At 36.4% G+C, this 22,901-nt stretch overlaps 1 protein-coding gene across 1 annotated transcript in view; it reads left to right on the top strand.

Moving 5' to 3' along the window:
- The window catches only part of NAV3 (neuron navigator 3), a 384,858-nt gene that overhangs the window by 337,119 nt on the left and 24,838 nt on the right, over positions 1 to 22,901 (top strand). The window contains exons 20-28 of the mRNA XM_025895950.2: positions 605 to 793; positions 3,211 to 3,263; positions 6,785 to 6,808; positions 9,131 to 9,208; positions 17,460 to 17,543; positions 19,174 to 19,285; positions 20,593 to 20,714; positions 21,355 to 21,375; positions 22,544 to 22,716. Coding sequence (XP_025751735.1) covers positions 605 to 793; positions 3,211 to 3,263; positions 6,785 to 6,808; positions 9,131 to 9,208; positions 17,460 to 17,543; positions 19,174 to 19,285; positions 20,593 to 20,714; positions 21,355 to 21,375; positions 22,544 to 22,716 — 856 coding nt within the window. The remainder of the gene's footprint in view (positions 1 to 604; positions 794 to 3,210; positions 3,264 to 6,784; positions 6,809 to 9,130; positions 9,209 to 17,459; positions 17,544 to 19,173; positions 19,286 to 20,592; positions 20,715 to 21,354; positions 21,376 to 22,543; positions 22,717 to 22,901) is intronic.

Raw genomic sequence — 22,901 nt, 5'->3', positions numbered from 1 at the left:
GGCTTTCCTTCCTACTGGCAAACAAACTTCACAAAAGCTTAAAGTAGGTTCATCAGTGCTGTACTAGATTTCAACCATGAGTGATCGGACTACACCTGTTTATTAGGATGAGATTCAACTGGCCTATGCGGGAATATACCTACCTAATATAGTGGTAGGTGCTCCTGAAAACCAAAGTATAAGCGTCTTGCATATGCCAATAAACCTTGGTCTTAACAGTAGACAGTAATGTAGGCATATAACAATAAAATACAGATACTAATTAATTGAGATGCTTATAAAAAATACTTATGACTTATTCCTTTTTAACTTTTGAATCTCTGACGTTGATTTTCTGTCTTGGGCTGACAAAGTGAACAAGTGTGTTCAAACACCAGTGTTAGTGTTACCGTGTGTTTTACAGGATTAATCTCATCCAGCTCCAGCTCCTTTAAGGTCATCTACTTCACCTTTTTGTGGTGTCTTTAAATGTAGAAATAAAAGCCTTTCATTTTCTCAACGGCATGAAGTCCACCTAACCACGATTATCCTACATTACAGTTTTTTGCAGAACCAAAATTAACTTAATGGAAATGTGCTTCATTAATAAGGCTTTGTATTCTAGTGAGTCCTACCAACCTATCACAGTTTAACCTTCCTGGACCCAGCATGATGCGTTCAAACAGCATCCCTGCACAAGACACTTCTTTTGATTTATATGATGATTCCCAACTGTGTGGCAGTGCTACGTCCTTAGAAGAGAGACCACGAGCAATTAGTCATTCAGGTTCATTCAGGGACAGCATGGAAGAAGGTAAGACTGGATTACTATTTGGATCAGCAAATGGTTCCCAAAATAGATGTCCAAAGTGCAGTAAAATTTTAAAATATTTCTTCTGCAACATAAAAACTTCAATGATTTTGTGAAGTTTTTATTAATTTTGCTGAGTTGGACTCCCAGGCCTTCCTTACCCTAAAACGTGGAAGGTATTTCTTTCACCAAGTAATATGCACTGCTGTGTCTCTGATACATGTACAAATCCTCTATAAGAAATTTTGGAGGAAAGGAAGCCATTCTTGGAAAATTATTTTATTCTTTTTGCCTCTAAATCTGCAGTGTCAGAACATACCTTGACTACTTTGTTTCTATGCTTTCTTATTCCTACTTCTGTACTTCCTTTTTTTTTTTTTTTCCCAAAAACCAATGCTACTTAGCATGCCCTTTCTTTTGTAGTCATTTCCTACAGCCTCCTACAGCAAACACTATGTGAATTTCTATATTTAAATTCTGTCATTTAATCTGAACTCACTACTTTATGCAGATTATTACTGTTGGTCGGCTTTCTTTAATGCTATGTGGAACACCTGAAACTTGGGGAATATGTTATGGTTTGATTTTGGTTTTGCTCTTTTTTTATTCACAGAGTACCTGATAACTTCTAATTAAATGCACTGTAAAATTTTCTTCTATCTAACATTTCTGGTAAATCTGATTATTTACAATTCCCCTGAATGCAAAGTTCTCACAGCTTTTAATTAAAAAAAAAAAAAAAAAAAAGGAGACAACTAAAATTTTGTGGAGATTCTCTCTATAATGTTATCTCACCAATATTGTCTACTGCTAAGCAATGACAGTATAAATGATCTTTATAACAGGCAAATAAAAAAATCTTCCCCTAGCTCTAAAGTTCATAGTTATGAGATAAAAGGGGACAAAAAAAGTCCTAGATGAAACAACAGGCAAGTAACACTTCTACTTTTTGATTCCTTTTACTGTATTTTAGATGATATATCAGGCAGACATCTGGGTATATAATACTAGCAGCAGGGTACAGGACAACTCAAGCTGTGAGTTGCCAGCATGGAAAGGATGGCTGACTGCACAGAAGCATATCACATAACTCAAGGACAGAGCTGAATACAGACCCTTTGCTGAGGAACAGAATTACCAAAGGAAACAGTGGAAGAATAATAGAGAAAACAAGGAAAATAATTTATGCATAGAAAAAGAGGTGTTGAATGTAGAATTTCAGTAATGGGTCAGCAGTGGCTTTGATGAAAGCTTTTTCATTTGTTATGTTTCATATCCAGCTGGAGTGGATAACCATGATCAGCCTGAGTAAATGAAAGTCAATGCAGTGATAATAAACAGATTTCAGCAGTTTGCAGTCATTAGAGATTGACATGAATTGATGCTGTTGGAAGGTCAAATGTATTTTAAGACAGGAGCTCTGAGGAAGGATAAAGTGAAAGAAGTGAGGTAATGCATAGAGCCACTGCGTATAAATCCAAAATGAGAGTTTAGCTGACAGATTAAAACCAGAGGCTGAAAAGCAAACATATATTGGCAGCCACAGAATTCAGTGGTCAGTGTACTGCATTTCTATAAATATTTACCTAGTTAAAAAACTAGATTTAAAGTCCATTTGGCTAATCCAAATATTCTTGTGTCGGTTTTTGGCATACAGATGCCAAGTAACTATTAAAGCAAAATAATTTATTTACCAAACCTTGACAGATTATAAATACCAGAAGAACTTGTGAAACAAAATTAAAAAGAGATGATGAAATAAATTAATTTCTTCAAAATTCTCTATGGGTGTAGCCTTCCTCAGAAGCAGAAGGGGCAATTTTGTTTCAGTTTTAGTCTTCACTTGCCATTTTCGGACTGGCTGGGTACTCCATTTTTTAAATTACAGCCCTACAACATTCCCTCGATGCTCTTGAGATTGATTCACTGATGATTAGTGGAAATAATGGCACTATGTCTCACAGTAACCCCTTCCCATGGACCACAACTACACGAGTCAGCACTGTGCTGACCAAAGCTTGGAAGCTCACACCAGGGAATGTGAACTGTTCTCCAAAGCATCATCTCTTATTAAAATAATTTGCTCAGTTTAGGACAGATGTATAAGCAGCTCAATTTCCGGTTTCTCTAAAGACTGTATTTATCAAGTGATTTCTTGTCAAAATAACAAAAGAGATGCTTGGTTTGCTGATAATAATACTGAATGTCATTGGCTCACTCTCCTTCCTTATACACAGAAAGTGTTTTATCTGTATAGGACAATCTTTCTAAATGCAGGGAAATCTATCAATAGATTTCTATACTCATAATTGCTCTTTGTAGAAAATTGGTTCTCATTTTAAAAACTTGTTTAGTTATTGAGCTACATGGAGGAAGTTTTATGCTTTTATCAATATTTCATGTTATTTTTTTTTTTAAAGTACATGGGTCCTCATTATCACTTGTCTCCAGCACATCCTCTCTCTACTCTACGGTGAGTATTGACGTTGTAAAAAAAGTTCTGCCTGCCTTGGTTCTTGTTCATTGTTCATGACAATTTCAATACTTTGAGATTTGGAAGAATTTTAAAATTTTACCTCAATAAAGTAGGAATGTTTATTTTCAACTTTTTATTACTGCATGCTATTTTAGAAAACATTATTTTCATCTTTTTTGTTTATTGCTTGTAACAGTTTAAAATCACCTAGTACACATTTTGAAAGCTAAAAATAAGATAATGGTCTAAGTGTCTCTTTAAGGGGGGTCCTTATGCTATTGTAGTTCATAATTTTGAGTGATTTTGCTTAATTTCAGCTAGCTTTCTGATTGCACAATTTACAAAGTAATTAAATCCTAGCACTGTTTGAGGTACACTTCTTGAAAACCGCAAGATTGCTTTAGGGTAAGGGAGATACAATTTGCAGTTTAAATGTCTACTGATCTTTCTTGCAAATGACAGCGTTTGGATGTTATTTACAAAGAGAAAAGTAACTTTAAAAATTTTAATCTTAATTAATTAGACCAATTAGATTTGCTTCTAGCTCCAGAAGTTGTTCTGGGTTTGATTTTTGTCTCTATTTTATTGTTTTAATATGTTTTTTTGTTATCTTACGGGAGTGTTATACATTTTGCATAATTTATTGCTTCAGTTGTTCTACTAATGAGAAATCATCCATGTGGGAGCAGTTTAACATGCTTGGACATTCCCTTGAGGATACACAACTATTGCTTTGCAACCTATTTGCTAACTACAATTACATGCTGTAGTAACCCCTTTTCAGAGGAGAGCAACCTACTTAACTGCTTTCATCCCATGCATTCATGAAGTCTGTGTCCTCTCCATGTTTCCAGGTGTCTCTCTGAGTTATGTTTAATTAGAAAAAGGTTCATAGAAAAGCATATCTAAAACATCAAGAACACATGCATTAGATTTTTCCAGGCCTTAAACTGCAAGTTGCAAGTAATTCTAGTCCAGACCAGTCCCTAATTACTTGGGAGTGGGGAAGAGGAGGTACAGGTTGCAGTTCTCTGCAGCCTAATCAGTGGAGAGTTTCAGATAAAGTACTAAATAAATATGAAGATCATTATGTATTATTACCAACGGATAGTTGAAAATCTTTAAGTTATTCTATGAAGAATGTTTCTTTGGGAATTAGATATGATATTCAGAAGAGACATTTCATGATTTACTACCATTGAAATGAGTAAGTCCAGTGACACAGAAGTTCTGCATTCTCTACTGTTTTCTGTATGTATTGACTTTCTTCTTTACTTGCATTTGAATTTTCAGAACTTAACTTGCATAGACTGGAAATCTAGCTTGTAGAAATATGCATGTACAGAGACAGCCATTTTGTTTCACTCAAAAATATGCCATGTAAGCAGACTTAGTAGATTGATTCAGTTTTGGCAGTGAATACATCTAGTGCTCTGAGAAATTGAACAAATTATGAAAGATTGTCTCCAGTTTTAATCTCCTTCTCTGTAGGGGAGACACTTAAATTTTCACATATTTAGTTGACTCGCTAGGCTTCATTGATTGTGCTAAGCCAAGCTCAAAGGAGATGTGTGAGGACATGTCATTTGTATGTTAATATTCTAACATTTCAAAAATAGGAAAAATAATCTCTACGAGGATGGGGTGCATGCATAAGATGGAGGAGTAGAGGGAGAAAAATAATTATTTCCTTTTAGAGCCTTTTGAAGCAATGGCCGAGTCCTCAGTTACAATGGTGTCAGCATGAACTTAAGTAAAAACTGCTCAGATATATTTGGTTGTTAGATTTTATTTTTAACTTGATAGCATCCCCAGAATCCTCTTCTTTCTTTTTCAATTACCTTATACTGGCCACAAAAGCTGACTTGTGGTAGCCACCTCTCTGAACTCAGGAAGAAAGGCAACACTTCCTTGTGCAGTGAGGGAGTCCTCTGGTAACAACATGGAGCATTGCCTTCATCAACAGGTTTGGCAGTCTAAGGACAACACCACATCCCCATACAGCAGTTTTAGGAAAAGGTCATCAACCTCAATTTTTTTTTCATGGTCATTCTCTATCCCTTTGTGATTTTCCACACACTGCTTGTTTGAAGTAACAATAATGGGAATAGAATTCTTTTTTTTTCTCTGTAGGCAGATCTTTTTGCAAACATAGATCAGAAAGTTAGTGTGTCACAGTATGAGCATCATGTCAGTTCTGGAAAATAAAACTATCATTATACTAAATCATCCTCATGTAGTGATATATCAGGTATTATAGTAGTTTCAGTCAAAAGCTGTTGCAAAGGTTAATATCATAGCACCATGGTCTGTTTAGTGACTGTTAAGAGGTAAGCATGTATGGAAAGAGGCATTTTTCAGAAGTGTTCTCCCCTTACACCAGGGAGAGCAATAAAACATTTCTATAATAAATCATTAAAATTTTAATGGCAAAAATATATGCCTAATACAGGCCTAAAATCAGCTATATTAATTTGTAATAGCACAGACTGCCCAATATTAGAGAATCTTCTTCAGAAACATTACCATGGGTTTTCTCAGTGTTTCTAGTGTTATTTATACATAATTCTTCTAGCTACATTTTCCTTTTACTGCTTACTTCTCTTCCAGAACATGCTAGACTGCTTCTCTGAAGTTGGGCCACCTCAGACTATGGGGTGGATCGATTTCCAGTACATTAACTGATTCTTATTTTATGTTATGAAACGGTTCCTTTCTCAAGGCACTCCATTCCTTTCCATTAGAATCCCACTAAAGCAAGATTTCTCTGTCCACCAAATGTCACCTAAATAGGACAAATCCCATGCTTAGAAATTGAATGACTTTCAAAGGTTTGTCTTGCAATGGTTTAGTTTCTTGCCTTGTTGAAAGAAAAGGCTGCTGAGTAAATAGCTTCATTATATGACACAATACCTTACAATATGGAAAATATCTAAAATTGTTAAATGATATTAGCAAGTTTAAGTTAAAACTTTAACATGTCTTGATAGCTCTTAATATTTTGGTCAGTATTTTGTATGGAAGAAATTACTTTAAACTGCAAGTACCTCTCACCTTCTCCCATGTATGTTTTACAGGTGCACTGACAACTTTTCTTAGCAGGGATTAGTTATTGTATCAGGAATATGCAGTAAAATAAATATAATTCTAGGAGGCCTAATAATCATTGAAGTGTAAAAGTTTGCTTATATCAGACTAAGGTCCATGCACTGACAGCATAGTACATTTTCTTTTGTATCTTAGAAATATAGCTGCAATTTCTGCAGTTCTGGTCCTGTTCTCCCTTTATCCACTGTTTCCTGTTGTTAGTATGCTGACATACTCTTTGGGGTTTCAGCTGGAGCCTTGCCCAGTAAGTTGAAAGGAATTCCATTTGTCGTTTTTACTGGATACCTTCCTTAAATGTAATGGATTCATGAAGCTATTCATTTCACTTCAGTGTAGCTGGCTCTTATTTTGTATTACCCTGATTATGTTGCACACTGATTCTAAGCCATTTCTTCTTTGTTTTCTTCCAGGCAGAGGAAAAAGCACATTCAGAGGTAAGAACTTTTCTTCATTTTTATATTTATGCCTAGCATTATGTTATTTTATAGTTTATTGTTTACTTGTTATGGCTAAACTGCCTAGTCACTGGGAAAAATACACTCTGTGTCTTTGCATCCCCTTTTAAGAAGTATAAGTAAAAACCTGGTGCAGCTTTTAGTGTACTAGAAGGCGTTTTCTTAACATTGTGCTGAAGAAAGCCTCCTGGCTGCCATTCTGAAAAGATGAAAAGAACCAATGAGAATTGGGCATTGAGTTGAGGAGTTGTGATAGGTCGGATTTCAGACTTAATACCACTCTGTGCTGGATCTTAAGGACTGTACAATTCAAGGTAATGTGCTGCCTTTCAGGAGAAAAATACTTCAAATGATTGCTTTGAACTTCTCTCTCTTACATTTTGCATTATATTAAATTTCTGAAAGTGACCACTTTGATGGATTTCAGAGCATTGCAGATTGATTTCAGATATAAATCAAATTTGACATGGAAAATAGCTTCTTTCTCCTCACAGTGTATAAGAATGGGTGACAAGCTTGAGTCAGCAGCTGGATACAATTACAGCCTTTCTCAAAATGAAGTCCTGGTTGTATTAAAAGGGCACCAAGGAGTAACAGCAATAAAATACAGCACCAAGGGGTGCACTTCCACTTCACAGAGTTACATGCCTTCCAACTCATGCATTTTTGCTGCTCCTATTTTTACTGTTCTAGATATTTCAAGATACTTTGAGGAAGTTGAACAAATAAACATATTCTTCCTCCTTGGTGCAGTATATTTCAATATAATTTCTACCTGAATTATCTAAGCTCACTTCTTTTAAAATTAAAACAAAGGAGCTAAAGAGGTATGCCATAGCTCAGTAGCATAAATTACAATTTCTTATTTTATTGCCCTCTATATACACCTGTATACAGAGGTGAAACAACATTTCTTTCTTGTGTGTTTCAACATGATGTTTTTTCAGTATCTGAGTCTTCTTGTGATGCTCTTACAGGAGATATTGAACAGCACTTCATGAGACCTACCTCTGTGTAGCTGCAGGAATATGATGAAAGTGTAGCTTAAGCAGGAACATCAAATAATTGCACTTGAAAACCGAAAACTTGGAAAAAGAAAAGAGTCAGCCCAGGATGGAGAACAGCTTGATAATCTGTCTCCTTTGCACTGAGCCAGTGTAAATGACCTAGCTATTTTTGTATTGTGGAAGTACACAATACTAGCTTTAATTCTTAAAGCTTGTGCAATATTCCTTGTTGGTTTTCATGGGAGTCATAAAACTAAAGCACTGCAATAGTCTTTAGTAGTGGCTGTTATATGTTCCCTTTCCTAGGCTAGCTTCACACATTTTGCTTCTCTAGTCTGAAATAATTTCTTTTATGTCTGAATATGAAAGGGTTTTCAGTGTGAATCCCATGCTGTGCTTAAGTTCAGTACAATGCCCAGAAGTCCCAGTAACATCTCAAATAGGGTTAAAAGAGCTTAAAATGGTATGCAAGCTTCATGCTAGATATCTATCCCAGCTGCAATGTAAACAGGATGTAATGTAAATCTCTTAAGGATTCTGTTTTTCATTAAAGGATACAGGAATCTTGAACTAAGTTTATTTTCATGTCAACAAACACATTTAAAGTGACATTTATTTTTGTAAGTTGTCAAGCAAGTTTTTGAATACTATATAAGGTTTAAAGAGGCTGCATGTTTGAATCGCAGGGACTGTAGGAAGCATTGTGTTAAAGAAAAAAAATACTACTTTACCTCACCTAATTTTGGACATCCACAAAGCAAAAATCTGTGTCTGAGGTAGCCATCAAAGCCTTCTTCATTCCAGGCAATGGGGTAGTACTTTTTGTCACTTTATCTTAGTCTAATGTAGACTTTTAACATAAGTTGGTTGCATCATGTCTACAGTCAGGCACAGTGAACCTCACCCAAATGCATTCATGTTTCAAAATCTCAAGCCACATCCAGGGCTGCTTTCCTTGATTGCACGAAAGATATGTTTGGAACTTATGGGATTGGGTAAAAAAGCATGACATTTCACTTGCAAACAGAGGATTGTACATATGAGGTGATTAAGCATTTGCCCATGTGTGCTCCCTTAACTGAAATCCTAGCTCATACACTGGTTAACTACAAAAAAGTAGTTGGAGCAACACTAAGAATCAACTTTAATATTTTGTTTTTCTGGATATTTTGGAAACTAAAATGAGAAACTAAGATGCTGTAAACTTATTTGTGATCTCTTAAGAAAACATATCAAAATAACCACAACAAAAGGAAATTGCTGAAATACTGACAGCAGTCTGTTGTTTTTCTAGCAAATTCAGAAACTGCGGAGAGAGTTGGTTGCATCACAAGAGAAAGTTGCTACACTTACTTCTCAACTTTCAGCAAATGTGAGTAGTTTTGCTTGTGATCATAAACAGTATCAAAGAACCCATTATCAGACTGGCTAATAGCTGTTACTCAACATGTAGTCTGCGAGACTCTTACTATCTGTTTATTTTGGTGTTTTTCAAATTAATTACTTCATTAAATGTTTATGTTGCCCCAGCTTCCAGGAGAAGAAATCCGTTTCTAAAAGAAATGGAAAGTGGCAGTGGAAATGGAAAGGAGAGGTTCCACACTGTGGGTGTGACAACAGTCCTTTCATGTTAAGTTTCACTCTTTTCTCAGAATCAACTATAAAAAAAGGCCAAAATTAAGGAGACACAACCAAAGAAGGGGCATGATTTGCATATTCTGATAAAATTCATTAGAGTTCCATTTCACAAAGATAAAGTTCCCAAAATGCAGACAGGTGTGAAGGGAAGCACAGTATACAAGTGTATCTAGAATTCACATGCTGCAACAACAGTGCTAATATATCCCTAATAAAAACTGGGCTATTTCACAGACATATTCCCTGGTGTTCCTTCCAATTGCCATATACTGGTAATATGAGTTATTGAACACATTATCTGAAAATAACACCCCACATGGAATGAGAGCTACAATCCTTTCTGGTTACTGTGGTGTCAGGTGAAGTTACTGGATAGTTACTGAACAATCTGTCGTATTGATTTTTAAATGCAAATCAGGATATAATTGTAGTTACTGCTGCCAAGGAAAGCTGAGATGCAGTTGCAAGAGACCATCATTTTGCAGTTCAAGAAAGCAGTTTCCTGATGTGTTGGGCAACCCATAGAGTGCATTTCTTTGAAATGTTGGTGTCCTGAGTGTTTAGATCTATGAATACCATAATTTTAAAGAAATTATTTCAGTTGATGAAGTAGCACTGTGTTCATATTGTGAGAAAATAATCTCCAGCTTTGTGGAAGCTGCTTGTGTTCTTAAGACTGCCACACATGAAAACGTGAAAGAGATATGCTTAGCACTTCTTTCTCTGTTCAGGTGGCTGCAGAACATCTGTGGGTATTTGTACATCTGTAGCAGTGTACATTGCCAGACTCTTCTGAGTACTGAGAATGAACTAGTGAAGCAGATTATATGGGACATTGTGATGTTTGTAAATTCAAAATCTGGATTTCAAGTTGAGTTATTCATTTGAGAATGTATAGCTAGAATAGCCAGCATATCTAATGGGTACAGGGTTCCTTAATTCATATATTTTAGACATTGACCTTCATCTTTGCCAGGTTGGGCAGTTCATTCACCCATCCTGAGAGCAACAAACCAAAACCAACACTGAGAGGTCAGAAGAGCTAAGACAGTCAGTATGCCTCAGGTAGTTGTGTTTACTAATGAGGCTGTTGCTCTCTGCAGGGCACTTTTCTTTCCACCAAGAATGCAGTGGTGCAGCAGCTCTGCATGGAAGTGAGGAGCACAGGGAGGTGGGCTGGGCTTGTGACACTGCACAGTCACAGACTTTCCCATCTCCACTCTGAGTTCCCTGGTGTTACCCAGAGGAATCATAGAATCAACCAGGTTGGGAAAGACCTCTGAGATCATCAAGTCTAACCCTTGATCCAACACCACCGTAGTTACTAGACCATGGCACTAAGTGCCACATCCAGTCTCATCTTAAAAACCTCCAGAGACGGTTGTAGTGGGTTTCTGTGGCTGGGTTTTGGTAGCGAGGGGTGGCTTCTGTTAGGAGCTCTAGAAGCTTCCCCTGTCCTGTGGAGCCAATGCCAGCCGGCTCCAGGATGGACTTCCTGCCGCTGACCAAGGAGTGACAGTAACGCCTCTGTGACAACATATTTAAGAAAAAGAAGATTGTTGCACAGAAGAAATTCCAGTCAGGGAAGAGCAGAGTGAGAACATGGAAATAACAGTATAGACACCAAGGTCAGTGCAGAAGGAGGGGCAGGAGGTGCTCAGGACCGTGGTGCAGACCATGGTGGAGCAGCTGCACTCCTGCAGCCCATGGAGCACCATCAGGGTGCAGAGACCCACCTGCAGCCCACGGAGGAGCCCATGCTGGAGCAGGTGGATGCATGAAAGGTGTGACCCCACGGGAGGCTCAGGGTGGAGGAGGGTCCCGCCAGAGACCTGCGGCCCTTGGAGAGGGAAGCCCACGCTGGAGCAGGTTTTTCCCGAGTAGGACTTGTGGCACCTGTGGGGGATCCAGGTCGGTACAGCTCATTCATGAAGGACTACACCCCATGGAGGAGTGACCCATGGGACAGCAGTTTGGGAAGAACTGCTGCCCTAGGTATGGACTCATGTTGGAGAGGTCCATTAAGGACTATCTCCCATGGGACGGACCCTATGGGAGCAGGGGAAGAACTCCTCTCCCTGAGCAGTGGCAGAAACAACAACTGACCGTAACCCCCATTCCTGTCCCCCTGCACTGCTGGGGAGGAGGAGGGAGAACATGGATGGAAGGAGGGGTGGGGGGAAGGTGTTTTTAAGACTGTTTTATTTCTCACTCTTTGGCTCTTATCCTGTTAGTAATAAATTTAAGTACTATCCCCAATTTGACTCTTGTTTTGCCCATGAAGGTAATCAGCCACTGACCTCTCCCAGCTCTTATCTCGAATCATGAATTCTTAGCTGTTTTTTTTCTCTCTCCTCTGTCCAGTTGCAGAGGGAGAGTGAGAGAGCAGCTTCTGTGGGTACCTGATATCTGGCCAGGGTCAATCCACTACAACGGTGAATCCACCACCTCCCTGGGCAGCCCATTCCAATGTCTGATTACTCTCCCTGTAAAAAATTTCTTCCAATATCCAACCTAAACCTCCCTTGGTAGAGCATAATACTGTGCCATCTTGTCCTACTGCTGGTTGCCTGGGAGAAGAGGCCAACTCCCATCTGGCTACAACCTCCTTTCAGGTAGTTGTAGAGAGTGATGAGGAGTTATCTTGATTCCAGCAAGCCCCTGATCTAGTGAAAGACATGTCTGCCTACAGCCAGGGGTTGGACTAAATGATCATTAAAAGTCCCTCTCAATCTAAACCATTCCATGATTCTGAGCAGAGGTGTTACATCAGTAAAATTAAATTGTTTTCCTGTGGTGGGCTTGTGTCTGTTCCAGGTGATAATTCAGGCTCTTGGTACCATTTCTCACTTTACTCTGCAGACAGTAAAGCAGTTTGTCCATTAACTGTAATTACAGAATTGATATTTAAATGCCAGTAATTGTATACTTTTCATAAAAAACTATGAGAGTAATTAACAAATATTGATTTAATTTGACAAACATGAAAAACCGAGATGGGCCTCTAATTTTCATGAACTTGTACTGCCTTAGAAATGCTTTCCTTGCATGTATTCATTTATTATTTATCGTCTGGTCTGAGACATACTTCACCAGTCCCTGCATTTTTAAGGAGAAATAGTCCTAATGACAAAATCTGGAATTTATTCTCAGAGAAGAAATCAAATCAGTTAATTGATAATAGTACTAAGGCTCTCATTTTGAGTCACATTTGCACATTGGTGGGCTAAAACCTCAACATTAAGTTTAATGCAGAAAAGTTTGATCACTACCTGTAGATACATCCATCTCTGGCAGGTAGAGTACTGTATGAACAGAGTATCTTCTGTGGTACCTTTACTAACCAGAAAAATACACTGTCCCTTCTGATGCCTTTGCTATAATTGCATTCATCTTAGCATTAGTCCTGAACTCCTCCTAGTTTCCATACCTGTCCGAAAATAGGCAGTGCTTTTTTCCTTGCTGTGGTCTGGAGAAGGAAACTCTTAAGAGCCAGAAATCTTGTTCCCTCACAGTTCATTTCGAGTGTGAATTTGTTGTTACCGTTTCCCTTTGTAGAACTGAGCAAAAGTATTGTACAGGAGTGAAAAAAAAGAGCATCTTAATTATCTTATTTCAACGCTATTTGTGCCTTTCTTTGCTTCTCCTGGAAGACTGTTGGTAACATTAGTACATATGTCATTAAAAGACTGGCAGATTGAAATTTTATCTATTTCATCAAGCCTTTGCTTAATATATTATTTTATACTAAAGTCTGTCATTTGGAAGTTACAGCATTTCTCAGGCATTTTTGGAAAGTCTGCCAGAATTTTTATTATTTGGTTTTGTTTATTGTTCAGGTTTTGTTGGCTGGACTCAAGTGCTATGCTTGTTTTCAGCAATTTATTTCATTTGATTAACCCCAAAGTGTTTTGCCTGCATATGATTAAATTCAAACAGGACCCAGCTGTTGTTTGGATGCTTAATTTACAGATTTTTTCTGAGATTCTGGCTTTATCCCTGGTGCCTGTCTCAATGTGGCTGAAGGGCAAATCTCTATACTAATTAAGGAAGGGCCTGTTTTCAGAGCAGAAAGTGTCCAACCAGCAGACTTCCTACATGACTGACAAGGGCTCAAATTCCAGCGAGCAGCCTGAACCAGCCTGTTCAGAGGGACTTTGATCAGTGCTTTGTACTGTATAAAGCTGAAGGCTGCATGCTTACAAACTGTAGTAGAACCAGGATGCCAGTAGAAAGTGGAAGGGATTCGCTGGCTAATACTCTTGTTTGGCCAGCTCTGAACCACTATCCTACAGCCAAGCAACAAGATAATAGCAGGCAGCAAACAGAAAAGGCTACCAGATGTACGGTTGCTGCTTGCAATCAGCTCGATCCCTTCTGGCCTTTCACACTTCCTTTCATTCAGCCGTGTCAGGTGGGAGGAACTTTATTTATTTACTTTTGTTTTATAAATATGAACACTCCAGGTCAAATCATAAAGTGTGTCAGAAGATAGATGTTTCATATGCCAATGTCACATTCACAATAGGCTGTAAGCCTAAGAGCTGAGGTGTTTGGGGTTTGCCTGGCTAGGATCATTTACTAAGAAGGAAATGTCTAAAATCAAATCTGTCATCTTAGCACTGAAGTCATTCCCTGTGCATACAGCGCTTTGACTATTTCTAATGGGAATTGCACATGTTAATAGAAGTCAAAATTAATTCATATATGTACATCATGCATCATCTATGTATCTAATATGTATATCATGTTAGTGATGGATATATTTTGCTGTAGACATACTTCCAGTAATACCCACTTACTTAATTCTAATTCTAGGATATTTATTTCCAAGTGCAAATACTGCATTGAATTTTGGAGACATATTTTTATTTTAGAATGAGCATTATTTAAAGTACATTCAGTATTCAGGCTACTTTTTGAGGTATTCCAATTATTTATGTGCTCCATGAATGAAACTACTGAACCTAACACAGAGATTTCTAAGGTGTGAGAGACTGACTGTAACTTTATATATATATATAAAAATTCCTAAATATTTTTATGAGAATACAAGAATAGAACTTTTTAGATAAATTAAATAATCCCCAGAAACTGAAGATTAGCAATGCAATGAAAATAAATGACTATATTGTAAGTGTAAAATAGGTTTCTAGTTAGAATTTTTAATTTCTGGTGAGTATTATTAAAGACACAGGTACTTCCTTCTATTTACTTTAATTGTTTTCTGAAATATTTTGCATTCAGATGTTTAAATGCAAAGCCTGACCTCGAATAGGAATATATACATATACATATGTTTTGTGCATACTTCAATACACATATAAATATAATTATAATCTAGTCTTTTTCAAACTAACTTTTCTTATTTTGTTGTGTAGTATTTCTTCGGGGGAAAATTAATACTTTGTGTTTCATAGAATAGTATTCTGTTGTAATAAACATTTAAAGTAATGAACAAAGCAGTGAAAGTTTCTTTCTTGAATAGTCTTTGGTTGATGGGACTTTGAATTATGTTTCTTTATTATAAGCAAATAAGGACGGGATAGTCTTTTTCTCAAATGAATTTGGAGGAATCCATTATCCTGATCCAATTACATTTATGATGCAAAAAATTCACTATGATACTTAAAGAAGGTGATATACTCTGTCACAGTCTGAATTTTAGTAAGAACCCATAGTCATGACATGACTGTCTTTCTCTAAAGGCTGTCAGAATAACTTAGCAGTTTCGGTGACCTTTGATGGCATTTTTAATGATGCTTTTTAGTACTTAATTTTTCCTATAAGTTTCTTGTGATTTATTCATGTACAATATTGGATGAAGTTGTAGCTGTGAAATAGGAAAATACTTTGCACAAATATGCATAGTTTGGTACCAAAGAACACTGGTTATTACAGTCTAATCGTGAGAAATGGACAAAAGCAATGCATAATTAAACAAATTATTCCTCTTTGCAAGCTTTTGGTCCCCACTTTAATTCTCATGGTAAAGCAAAACCAAGGGCCATCAGCCAAGCTATAGATTTTCTTATGAGGCAGGGAACAGTGAGCTCCATTAGTTTCCTGTTAAACACATGTAATGAAGAGATATTTGGCTCTTATTCTTTAGTAGTTAATCTACTTTGTCTCTAAATGTGTTCTGGGTCAGTGGTCATCATCTTTGGAAATAAACCACCATAGATTAGTCTAGATATTTTTTATATGCAGCTAATTATTAAAGTGAAAAGGAAGTTTAGAAACTAGTTACTATTATCTTCTCAGAGGAATTGAATAGTAAAATCAGTCAAAGGATGTAGTATTGATCAATGGTTTCAGAGGCTCATTTGATGCATATTCCAGGTTCATTTTATCTAAAATTGTAACTTCAAGAATATAGCCTAAGTTATAAATGTTAAAATACACAATTTACTAATTAATCCTTAAGAAATTGCATATGAATCTAGTCTCATGTTTATAAAAAGTTAATCCTTTACCAAAAGAATTATCCCTAAGGCATCCCTGCAGATGCAGAAAGCAAGTGGATTGACCACTATAACCATAAGTAACTAAATACATAATTTACAAATAATATAGTTTACAAGGAGGAAACTTTTCATAAATTTAATAGAATAAAATAAGGAACTTTCAAGATACTAAAATGTTTATAGCACTCTAAAATTGTTTACAAAACATAAAAACCACTTATCAGTTAATAGCTCTGAAGGGGAGAAGCAGAAGTAGGCCACTATTATATATATGTTAGTCTTTTTTTTCTATTTGAGAGATAATATACAAGGTGGCAAGAAGCTCTTTCCTTTCTCCTCAAATGCAGAAAAAAATAATTTTTGGACCATATCTTTTCCCAATTATACCTCAGATTCAGTACAGCTACGTACACTTGAACAATTTAAACTATGTTTGTAAAAGCACACAAATCTGCAACTGAAAAATTTGCCAGGCACTGTGTATGAGGAAGCTCAGTTAATCCATTTCTGCATATAAATATATTAGGTTTGAGTTATATTTCCAAGTGCCAAGTTTGAAAACTTTGCCTGTTACCCCTTTTGAGATGGCGAAGGGAAAATAAGTATTTCTTTCTGCTTTTAATATTTGATGTTGTGAGACAAATGAATGGAATTTTATGGAATTTCATGAAAATTAAATCTTTACTTTCCCTTGGCAGTACAAGCTGGCTTAGACTGTTGGTTTCTTTATGACCACTTGCCCTTCTTTGCCTACAAAGCTTGATGTCAGTTAGAAACAATGAAGAGTTGATGTATTCTTTGTATAAATTTTGCTTGTATCAAGTGTAGGATGCTGGCTGTTTGAAACAAAAAAAAAGCAGCTTTAATTTTTTTAAATCTTTTGATCTGTTTCAACTTTATTGCTTTTCTTACTGAGAAGTAGAACATCCAGTTTTCAGGATTGTCTTTTATATATACACTTGCACACATAATAAATGTTACATTTGTTTTACGTAAGTTTTTCATTACTTTTATATACACAACACACAGAGATTATAATCAATATAAGATTAATAGACTAAGCAATGACCTTTTATAAAACTAACTGTGATATTTTTTGTTTGAGACTCAGGATTTCTCTGGAGAGTTTTATTTGTGAAGGTAAAATTTACCTTTCAAGATAAAGTACTTGAATTCCCATTTTGAAATGTCCAGTAATTGAAAATAATTGCTCCTCGACTTCTATTTGGGAGCAGACTCCTTTTGGCCAATATATCAGTAAACTCAAAGCAGGGCATTAAATCCATAATTCTGTTCCAGGCAGAGATACCTGAATTAATCTCACTGGGGGCTAAAGAAGCCTGAGGAACACTGGGCTCACTTGGCTGATTCATCTCTCCAAGTTAGCTCAGTCTGAGTTTAAAACTAATATAAAAGAGATGGAGAAGATGTACTTGGAGGAAAAACATATTTTTAAAAATCAAATAGATCTGGGAAAATTGTCCTACTGTCATGACAAATGCTGTTTTTCTTTCACAGGCTCATCTAGTAGCAGCTTTCGAAAAAAGCTTGGGAAATATGACAGGGCGATTGCAAAGTCTAACAATGACAGCTGAACAAAAGGTAAGTTTACCAAAGCAGATGCTTTAATGTGGAAAATAGTCAGCAAATTATATTAGAGTTTTGTTTAAAAAACACTGAAAGAAAACAGGGACATCTGTGACAATAATGCAGACACATCTTTCTTTAATAGTTGTTACAGTCTAATCTTCATAAAAGTCCAGGAGAATTAAACTGTGCAGTATTAGGTTTACATAGACAATGTCATAGAATAGTTTGAAGATAAAATCTTTCATTTCCAGGTTTTAATTAAAACTTATGCAACTCTAGGTTTACTCCGTACTGAAAGATCCCGTAACAAAGACTGATCATAAGCTGCTGTAGTGCTTCTTTCCAGCCTGCCAGCATTGTCAGAATGATAGAATTACAGGAAGGAAAGAATTTTTAAGTAGAGAAAAATAACTCCATTCAGGGAGTTAATGCAAGTTAGGCATCCTATTCATGAGTAAACAATTTTGGGTTTATCTGTGTTTTGTCTAATGGGGGAAAAAATCTAAACCTGATAGGGAGTAAATTTAATGTACACCTTTGTACCATGCTCAGGATTAAGAAGCTGCTTATTACTTTCCAGGATTGCATCTTTCTAGCCTTATTCATTTTGAAAAATATCCTATAAACAGAAAGCCCTCATTGAGCCAAACTGTGAAAGAAACTGTTTATCAGTGAGCTGTTAGTCACCACTGGAGTCAGTGTAACTGTCTACAAAAATAACATTTCACAGTCTGCTTGAGCACCAACAGATGAAATGTGGTGAGATACATTATGAACTGGATAGCAAATATTTGTATTGCTTGCTTTTTTCTCATCATAGGGGGAAAAAAAAAAACAACACCACCAAAACTCAATGGAAACTTCGTAGAACCAAAGCTCTTGACTGTTTTACAATCTCCCTAAGAGGGTTTTCTTTCCAGAAGAGGTTAAGTGGTGACATTGAAACTGATCATTTCCAAGTTTCTTTCCCAAAAGATTTAGAACATGTTCTTTTCCTTCATTTCTTTTCTATGCTGTTGAGTTTAAATTCCTTTAACCCTCATTATATAAGTACAGGCTGGACAGACATGGAAGTAATAAAAGCAGTAATAAAAGTTATTTTTTAATAAAAATCAACTGTGCATTCTAATACAGAACTTCCTGCACTCAAATGGAGTAATTTTACTTTAAGTCACAGGACAGTTGCTATTAAACAGGGGCTTTTAAATTGAATTAGTATTAAACAAGTTAAATCTTTTGAAAAATACACAGATTCAGGTTGAGATTCACCCATTAAACAGTAGCCTTATATACTAAAGGATGTTATTCAAATGGTTTTATTGTCTTTTGTAGTAACGCTGTTGGATTTCTCTTAATTTTATATTGAATACTCAATTGAGACCCTTTTTAGATTATTCTCTAGTAAAAATGTGTTCTTCTTAAAAATAGCATGATTGCTTTATATAGAATAAATGAAAAAGAATACGTTAGTTGACTTTGATATCTTTGGAGAAAAAGTATGCATTCTATTTAGTTGTTGCCCTTATGTTCACCCAAGCAGTCCTATGAACTTTAGTTCAACCACACTTGTAATTTTTTTTTAAAATTAGACAAACATTTTTCTTTTGATATATATTTTGACATCTCTTTGCTCTCCCCACAGGAGTCTGAACTTATAGAGCTGAGGGAAACCATTGAAATGCTGAAAGCCCAGAATTCTGCTGCACAAGCTGCTATTCAAGGAGCCTTGAATGGTCCTGATCATACCCACAAAGGTATGGTTTTCTCACTGTTAAAATAAATAAAGAGTTTCTCCTCAGGTGAAAAAAAAAGTTAAGTCACTATTTTTTCTGTTGTTTGAGGACTCTGTTGCAAGGGCAAGCACATTCTGCAGTGAATGGTAGGCATACTTGTGGTATTTCCAGAGCTGGAACCTTGCAGAAGCTTTCTGTCTGCCAAAGTTCCTGGAGCTTTATCATCTTAGAACTGGGTGGCAAGGAATAGATTGCTGGATGTCAAGAGTTAACCATGTCGCTGCAGTTGTGTACTGAAATACACTCAAGACACTAGTGAAATCTTATGATGTAACATGTTTATAGCTTGGAAATCCAATCAAACTTGTAGCTTTGTAAACTGGTGATCTCATTGTTAAGAGATGAACTGAAAACAGCTCAGCTCCTTTACGAAGTGCTGAATCAGTGCAGGAAAGCAGGTATTTTAAATTCCAGAAGTTGAATTAATTTGTCGTTGCAGTTAGGCAGCTATCACATGATAAATATATACTTCAGAAGTGCCTGTTGATAAGCAACAGCAAAGGAATTACTTGAAGAAGAAAAATAATCACAGTATTCATTTTTTAAAGTGTCATTGATCTTTCTTTAGAGAGTTCATTATTTAGATGTTTGCCTTAAGGTCATTTCACTGCATGACTTGAGTATAGCAAAGCTAACTTCTAGGAAGTAGAAAATAATCCGAAAAGTAACTTTACTTGATATTAGTAGACAGGTTCTGCAAGAATATTTTCCAGTGATTAAGATATAGTTATCAAAGTCTTTTAAGAAATTGAAACTCAAAAGCCTCACTAACCATTTCTAATATTCTCCACTTCTTGGTTATTTTGTTTCATTTATTTTTAATGAACTCCTGCCTGTTTATTTCCATCATGGTATATTAGAAGGTAACATCTGAACACTCATTAGTGCTGCTACAAGTCAAATAGTGCCTATACTCCTCAGAAATGTAGTACATGTGACAATAATAAGTCAAGTAATCCATCTGTAACAGACACTGTTCAGATATGAGGTTATGTGTGCATAGATTGGTGTGCAGGGTCATTGCCTTCAGGGCAGTAGCACCCCAGTTTGGAGAATCTCTCAAGTGTTAGACTAGTTGTACCCATCCCCATTGATCCCTATGTGGTTTCTCGCAGGCAGCAATAACTTGAATCTGAGCCACTACAAGCATCAATGTCATTTATGTTCATTTAGACTCCCTTTGAGGAGGAAGATGCTACATAAATATAAAAATGATTATTATGTTGAAACAGAAACAGATGGATTTCAAAGTAATTTCTTTTCTTTAGATTTACGTATAAGGCGGCAACATTCTTCAGAAAGTGTTTCCAGTATCAACAGTGCTACAAGTCATTCAAGCATTGGCAGTGGTAATGATGCTGATTCCAAGAAAAAGAAAAAGAAAAACTGGGTAAGTACATAGCAGGTTTAAAACTATCTTTTAGCTATTATGTCATTTACTAGTGTCTGAGTAACATGACAGTACATTTCATCTACAATATTCCTGTGGGGTCAGATGGATATAAAGCAATTCATATGTAGCCATACTGTGACTATACCAGCAAACTAAAAATTGTTGAATATCAGCCCAGATTTATTTGCATAAGTCAAGGTAATTAAAAACAAAACAAACAAACCCACAAAAAACAAGAACACAACAACTGCAAAAAAGCTCAAAAACTAAAAACCTTAAAATAGGTGTTCTGACCAAAACCATCTCTGGGCCACATTGAAACCCTGTTTGATTTTTCTTCACTTGGAATTTGATTCAAAGGCTTGACTCAAATATGTTACGCAGCAATGGAGGGAGTTGACATCTGTAAAAATTCTCATTTAAAAGTAGTACAGAGTTTTTAAAGAAATTAAGATGCTTCTTAACTGGAACATACAAATACCACATAGTGCTAAAGGTTTAATCAAACACTTTAAACAATCAGAAAATACGTTTTTGTTGTTTTAAAAATATTACCTGCATAAACATTTGTTTTAAAATACTGATAAGCCTTCAATCCCTTGATTTGTAATTCCACACTCTTTCATGTTTCTGCAAGGTGAACTCTAAAGGAAGTGAGGTGAATATAAACCATGGAAAAGTTGGCATGCATCTATAAAAAAACCCCTATCTTGGCATGATTGCTATTTATTTTGGCAGCAGGCTTTTATACCTTCTAAAAACAGATTATCCTGTATATCTTCTCAGTTTGTCTCTATTAATTTTAATCTCAAAGTTTAGGCTATAGAAAGGGAGAATGTAGCCAAAACCCATTTCTTTCTTATTAGATATCATGAGCTGGAAAGGACTTGTTTCTCATTATGATCGGTGGTCACACTCCCCACTTTCCAATTATACCATGAAAATGACGTGTTTGAATACCTCATTTTTTATAAAGGAATCAGTTGGTCATTGAGTTCTGTACAATTTTGATCAAAACAACTTTCTGAAAATAAAAAACAAAACCCACATTTTTCCTAAGATGAGCAACTTTTTTATTTAGGTAAAGGTATCAATGAATGGGCTCCTTAAAATTCACTGCACACAAAACTGTTGTCATCTTGGCTCTTGAAATAAATGGCTCTTTGGCTATTCTGTCCCTTTTAAATACTGGATAAGAGCTTCTAGAGGGAAAAGGCAATGCTTGTATGTTCAGAGATCTTACCACTCTAAAGGAAACTGCAACAAATAGTATATACCTTTCAGCTAACATTCTTTTCAGTAGTACAACAGAGCAAACCTCATGTCCCAGCTTAAATCCTCTCGCTTGCAATCCAAACCATAGCATTTGCTAGCTTGGCCATTCAAAGTTTTAATGGTGAAAGTAAATTGGCAAACCCAGTAAATTGGACTTGTCTTTTGATTTCCACATTTAGTAACAGCAGGTTCTACCTGTACCTATATGCAAAGTGGTTATTTAAAGCCACCCCTTGAAGCGAGTACCATGAGAATGGGATTCCACCAGGGCTTAATGGCTTTAAATGAGCACCCCTACCCCACAGTCATACCACTCGATCCTGCACTTTTTCCATAGCATTACTTTTGCACTCTGCTGGATTAATAAAGTCAAAACAAAGCACTGTATCATGTTTCTAGAGATACTGTGTTGCATATGTTAATACCTTGCTTCTGCATACTGACCTCAGGCAGTGGCTAGGATGGCATCTGCAAACTAACTTTTCAAAAGATGAGCTGCACACTAAGTGCTGTGATGAGGAAAATTACCTTGCTCTGTGTTTGTTTTCCAGCTAAGAAGCTCTTTCAAACAGGCCTTTGGAAAGAAAAAGTCCACCAAACCTCCTTCCTCACATTCGGACATAGAAGAGCTGACAGACTCCTCTCTTCCTTCCTCACCTAAATTACCCCACAACTCAGGAGAGTGTGGGGCAACGTCAATGAAACCATCCCAGTCAGCATCTGCGTAAGTGTCTCTCTAGATAAACCCTTCTTCCCAAAGGGCATGAGCTGTGAAACAGGCCCCCTCTAGTGTGGCCATTTGCAGTCCAGAAGCCATTGCCAGCAGCTGTGAACTTTTAATCTTGAGGTCCATCCATTTGCCAGATTTCTTGTGAGCTTCACACCATTTACACAATACTCCTCCAGTAG

The sequence above is a fragment of the Manacus vitellinus genome, unplaced genomic scaffold (genome assembly GCF_001715985.3).
Source record: "Manacus vitellinus isolate BGI_N305 unplaced genomic scaffold, ASM171598v3 scaffold_5_pilon, whole genome shotgun sequence".
Lineage (NCBI taxonomy): Eukaryota > Metazoa > Chordata > Aves > Passeriformes > Pipridae > Manacus > Manacus vitellinus.
Note: the sequence above shows the minus strand (reverse complement) of the source record. Positions and strands in the feature narration are given on the sequence as shown.